The sequence below is a fragment of the Lethenteron reissneri genome, chromosome 37 (assembly GCF_015708825.2).
Source record: "Lethenteron reissneri isolate LAM-NWPU_2019-01 chromosome 37, ASM1570882v1, whole genome shotgun sequence".
NCBI lineage: Eukaryota > Metazoa > Chordata > Hyperoartia > Petromyzontiformes > Petromyzontidae > Lethenteron > Lethenteron reissneri.
This window is the reverse complement of record NC_083815.1, coordinates 13,422,751-13,428,750: the sequence shown is the minus strand read 5'-3', so window position 1 is coordinate 13,428,750 and position 6,000 is coordinate 13,422,751. Positions and strand designations below refer to the sequence as shown.

Here is a 6,000-nt window from a genome sequence, read left to right as displayed (position 1 = left end):
CCCACCCTAATGTGTATCACACTGCTATATGTTAACTATACAATTACGATACTATATATTACTTTGTACATTGTATTAAGCATATAAATGTTATACTATTTGTTATTATGCACTGTAAATTATTTTGTCAAGGCGCTCTTCTTCCCACCTCCCCCCCCCCTCCAAACCAGCTTAAATATACGCTCCAAGCTTGGTGGTGTTTCATTCTTCACCTGAGGACGGCTGCTTGCATTGTGGCCGAAACGTCGTGAGAATTATTTGATTTTATTATGTTTTATTTTTATTATTTTATTACTTCCCTTCTACGTGACTTTACCGAAAGAACCAAGAAGATGAATCCCTGCAGTCACGAAAGCTTTAAATCGAAGATGTTATATATTGATTTGCATTTTAATGAGGGAAATAAGTATTTAACCCCTCTGCAAAACATGACTTAGTACTTGGTGGCAAAACCCTTGTAGGCAATCACAGAGGTCAGACGTTTCTTATAGTTGGCCACCAGGTTTGCACACATCTCAGGAGGGATTTTGTCCCACTCCTCTTTGCAGGTCTTCTCCAAGTCATTAAGGTTTCGAGGCTGACGTTTGGCAAATCGAACCTTCAGCTCCCTCCACAGATTTTCTATGGGATTAAGGTCTGGAGACTGGCTAGGCCACTCCAGGACCTTAATGTGCTTCTTCTTGAGCCACTCCTTTGTTGCCTTGGCCGTGTGTTTTGGGTCATTGTCATGCTGGAATACCCATCCACGACCCATTTTCAATGCCCTGGCTGAGGGAAGGAGGTTCTCACCCAAGATTTGACGGTACATGGCCCCGCCCATCGTCCCTTTGATGCGGTGAAGTTGTCCTGTCCCCTTAGCAGAAAAACACCCCCAAAGCATAATATTTCCACCTCCATGTTTGACGGTGGGGATGGTGTTCTTGGGGTCATAGGCAGCATTCCTCCTCCTCCAAACACGGCGAGTTGAGTTGATGCCAAAGAGCTCCATTTTGGTCTCATCTGACCACAACACTTTCACCCAGTTGTCCTCTGAATCATTCAGATGCTCATTGGCAAACTTCAGACGGGCATGTATACGTGCTTCCTTGAGCAGGGAGACCTTGCGGGCGCTGCAGGATTTCAGTCCTTCACGGCGTAGTGTGTTACCAACTGTTTTCTTAGTGACTATGGTCCCAGCTGCCTTTAGATCATTGACAAGATCCTCCCGTGTAGTTCTGGGCTGATTCCTCACCGTTCTCATGATCATTGCAACTCCACGAGGTGAGATCTTGCATGGAGCCCCAGGCCGATGGAGATTGACAGTTCTTTTGTGTTTCTTCCATTTGCGAATAATTGCACCAACTGTTGTCATCTTCTCACCAAGCTGCTTGGCGATGGTCTTGTAGCCCATTCCAGCCTTTTTTAGGTCTACAATCTTGTCCCTGACATCCTTGGAGAGCTCTTTGGTCTTGGCCATGGTGGAGAGTTTGGAATCTGATTGATTGCTTCTGTGAACAGATGTTTTTTTATACAGGTAACAAGCTGAGATTAGGAGCACTCCCTTTAAGAGTGTGCTACTAATCTCAGCTCGTTACCTGTATAAAATATACCTGGGAGCCAGAAATCTTTCTGATTTAGAGGGGGTCAAATACTTATTTCTCTCATTAAAATGCAAATCAATTTATAATATTTTTGACATGCGTTTTTCTGGATTTTGTTGTTGTTATTTTGTCTCTTACTGTTCAAATAAACCTATCATTAAAATTATAGACTGATCATTTCTTTGTCAGTGGGCCAACGTACAAAATCAGCAGGGGATCAAATACTTTTTTCCCTCACTGTAGATGATTAGAGAAGGTGGTCTAGGCCAAGGGCGGAGCCAGCCACGACCATTGAGGATATAAACTGGGTCCCGAGAGGGACCGGGGGTCAGCGTTGCTGTTGTTATCCTGAAGATCTACGTTCTACGTTCTATATCCGAAAATAGTCACCAACACATGGACCTGGACCAAAGCCGGGGTTCTGTCCATTGCAGCTACTCCCAGTGTAATTAGTGTAGTTAGCCTGGTGGTCCACCACCATAGGTCGTTATCTGGTAAAGGGGCAGTTACCCCTTTGTGTTAGTGTGTTGGTATTAATAAATGTGTTGCCTCCAAGGAGTACGTACGTCTGCGACTCAGTTGAATCCACTACAAATATATTATGTTAATATGGATGAAGAGCATGCCTTTGGAATAGAATGCAAGACGTTTAGGATTTCATTTCCAACTGAGATTAGAATAACAATAGCAATAGACAATGTCGGTGAAGTGACCAGCGACTGGTTGTTACATGTCACCATTGCAAGCTGATAGATATATTTTATGTCTTTCAGCAAGAAAGGCCCAATAAGCTGTTGGGCTGTCTTTCATGGACATGCTGTGACGTTGCAGATGTTTACAGTACAGATCTTAGTATAGGAGATGCTAAATTAGAATTATCTTTACCTAAAAGCAAATAGTGGATATTAATATCTGACATACAGTACAAGATGCCACTTTTTTTTTTAAGAAATAGTTTTTCAAATGTATATGGACTAACCTAAATTACAAGTAAAATTGAGCATATTCTCATGGAAACACCTCAGGATTGTCACAGCATCGTTGTCATAACCTAATTCAAATTCAGTAAGTGATCACGGGCTGGTATATTCCAAATTACCATTTAATATCACCACATAGAGCAAGCTGATTCGACATGAATTCATAATTTCCATACTTGTCATCTCACTGCCCAGAAGAAGGGATGTTGTTTAAAATGTCAGTGTACCATATACTGTTCCAATATAACGAAGTGTTGTGAATAATGTGTAGGTGCTGGTTGTGCTCTGGCTGCTCCCCATTGCCGATCTAAGCACTTAATTGAATGTCTAAAGGATTGACTATTATTTGTTATTGCTTGCTAGACTTGCCTATTGACAGATGACGGATTTACAATAGTTTTCAAATCATCACACCAGTCGTGAATTATTGAAACAATGCCGTATGTTTGTCTGTCATTTGAGTTTGTGCTTTGGAACCAAAGATAGTACAAGAACGAACCCCTGTGTACATGGCAGCGATAGTGATACAGTGCCAGAAGCACTGCCAATGATAGCTTTAGCTAAAGTCCTAATAACTCATTAGAGACTGGTCTTGCTTCGACTTTACATTGCCTCACCAATATCAAAACTGGGGTTGGTTGTACCCATGCTTGCTGTGTGACATTTTCCGAGTGGTTTGCTTGGGACTGCAGCCGATGCAACTTTCTCCACAACCTGCAGGACAATGAAGAATGTGCAATGGTGATTTATAATAACACACATATATCCCACCTGCTTTATACATATTGATATAAACATTTCACAATAATAATAAGGAAGTTGAACTGAACTAAAAAGTGCCATCGTTAATCAGAAATAACTGTACATGTATTGTCGTTGGTGAACCGTAAACGACAACCATGTATGCTTTCTGTAGCATGGAGTAATGAGACACGTACACACAGAGACAAAGAGACAGAGAAGGGCATAGGGATAGAGAACCATAGAGTGACACAGAGAGACAATGAAATAGACAGACACAGGGATATAGACAGACACAGACATAAATAGACTATGAGATAGACACATTAATTGTTTCTTAAGATAATTAACCTTTAACTATGACATAATGTATACAATATATCGGGGTAAAATACAATATTACCTTGAAGTCAAGAGCAATTTTCATGAATACTCTTTGACATGCTAACTAATTGGTTATGCTCTCATTGAATTATGTATTGTACTCACATTAACGATTTAAGTACGTGTCATGTTATTGTTATATGTGGAATGGTAAACTTGTCCCGGGCTGCAAACCGAGGTCAAAAACACGATTCCCCATAACATGTTACTAATGAACACTATTATGACCTACCGTTTTCCTGTTTTCGGTTACCTAAACCGAACCATAAAACCCATCAGTTCGATTCTCCAATTATTAATATTTTTGTTACAGCCCTTTGCTCATTGAAAGCGTCCTCTCAAAGTGAAGGTCATGAGGGTTGTTTGTCCATACTATCTCCTACTGGTCAGGGCGGACTTGTTGCCATCTACCAGTTCAGATATCACTTGTCCCTTATGTTAGCTATGGCTATAGATCCAAATTAGGATGCCCGGTTAATTGTGTAGTGCACTAACCAATATACCACGAATCCAAACATGGATAATCCCAATTAAATAAGAAGGGAATTGTGCTGACGAACAATTATTACAGTTAATATATTGCATTCATTTATGTGCCTATCGATTCGCATTGACCAATCAGACCACTGTTTAGATTTTGAGAATAAAGGGATGACGACCACCGGCGAAGTGCAGAGTGGTGGCGCCCTGTACTTGATGTGGAAGCAAAATATTACATACCAGTGCTCTAAAGGCGTCCCACAGAGAGCCTAAATATACATCACGGCAACAACGTGGCGATACCGTCACAGCTCCTTATCGGCCATCACAGTTTAGTCGTCGTAGTACTCACTGCAGTATCTGAATGTGATTTCCTCCAACTGCACGGGAGACAGGACCTCACGAGAAGGGAAGGGCTAACTTCTTTCCCTTTCCTACCACCTGTCGACAAACAACAGCACACAGCTCTGCTTCAAACGATCTTTCCATTTTCTGGAATGAATCTGATATCAGGCATATTCTAGTGAGATTTTTAGTAATATGTCCTGCATATCTTCTTGGTTCTTTCGGTAAAGTCACGTAGAAGGAAAATAATAAAATTATACAAATAAAACATAATAAAATACAAAATGTCCTGCATACTTTCAGATGAAAATAAACCATTATAATTTATATCATTACAATAATCTCGTTTCGAATCTTTGCATCTGATAGGCTCATAGTGATGACATAATTTAGCATTATTTGTGACCAGAAGCAGGATGACTTCGTCACAATTCTGGCAAATCGCCTGATGACGCTGGTTCTAATCACCAGTAAAACGTTGTACTTAAATTGTAAATGTTGTGGGTTTACTCACCACTGCTGTGTTGAATAGCTATTTAGCACATTTTGTTCATGTGACAAACTGTCGGGTGGTGGTGAGTTAACACATTTATATTTATGTGATCTAACCCAAAAACCTTTATTATGAATAACATTGGTCGTGAAAGCCTACGTGTTAAATTAATATATCAATCAGATCTTAGTATGTTACCTGTCAGGACACTGACGAACATTCCCACAATGACCACTCCCAAGGTCCCCACCGCACTGTAGTAGAGGTAGGACAGAGAATACCAGGTGCTGGCTATAGCAGGCTGATCCGGAGGCAGCCTGCAGAGAGAGAACGGCACACAGAGGATACCTCAGCAATATCCTCATGAAACCCCTTTCAAGTGGTCCCGCCGCGCCCGAATAGATGATTGCGTTTTTTGTTGTTGTATTATGTTATTGGAATCTCATCGTGTGGTGTGCTGGGCCCACATGTTATTGCAATAATGAAAATAATATATTCATGAATAAGCAATGGTCCAAAAGAAATGGGATAATTAATGCGTGAAGCGCAATATTTAAATTTCGATTTAAAGCTTTCGTGACTGCAGGGATTCATCTTCTTGGTTCTTTCGGTAAAGTCACATAGTAGGGAAGTAATAAAATAATAAAAATAAAACAATAAAACAATTCTCACGACGTTTCGGCTACAACGCAAGCAGCCGTCCTCAGGTGAAGAACATGTCTGTCGATAAGACAGAGTCTGAATGACACGTCCTAGGCTTGGAGCGTCTATTTAAGCTGGGAGGGAGGAGGAAGAGCACCTTCACAAAAGACTTTGCATATGAAGAGGAATTTAGCATATTTATGGGAAATGCAGGAATGCGAATAGTGCTAATTGTGAAATGCGTGGGAGGTGGGCGGGGGGTTTTCAAAGTCATATTATGCCCATGCATTATGCAGGATTAGCAGCATCAAAGGGAGGGGGCAGGGGCAGCACCAACAAAGGGAAGGAATGTTAA

The 6,000-nt window shown here is 41.0% G+C and overlaps 1 protein-coding gene across 1 annotated transcript in view; it reads right to left on the bottom strand.

The window, feature by feature from the left end:
* Positions 1-306: 306 nt before the first annotated feature.
* Positions 307-6,000, bottom strand: part of LOC133351396 (sodium-coupled monocarboxylate transporter 1-like) — a 40,936-nt gene continuing 35,242 nt past the window's right edge. The window contains exons 13-16 of the mRNA XM_061566560.1: positions 5,202-5,320; positions 4,518-4,606; positions 3,178-3,274; positions 307-1,487 (exon numbers count right to left, since the gene is read on the bottom strand). Coding sequence (XP_061422544.1) covers positions 1,408-1,487; positions 3,178-3,274; positions 4,518-4,606; positions 5,202-5,320 — 385 coding nt within the window. The 3' untranslated portion in view covers positions 307-1,407. The remainder of the gene's footprint in view (positions 1,488-3,177; positions 3,275-4,517; positions 4,607-5,201; positions 5,321-6,000) is intronic.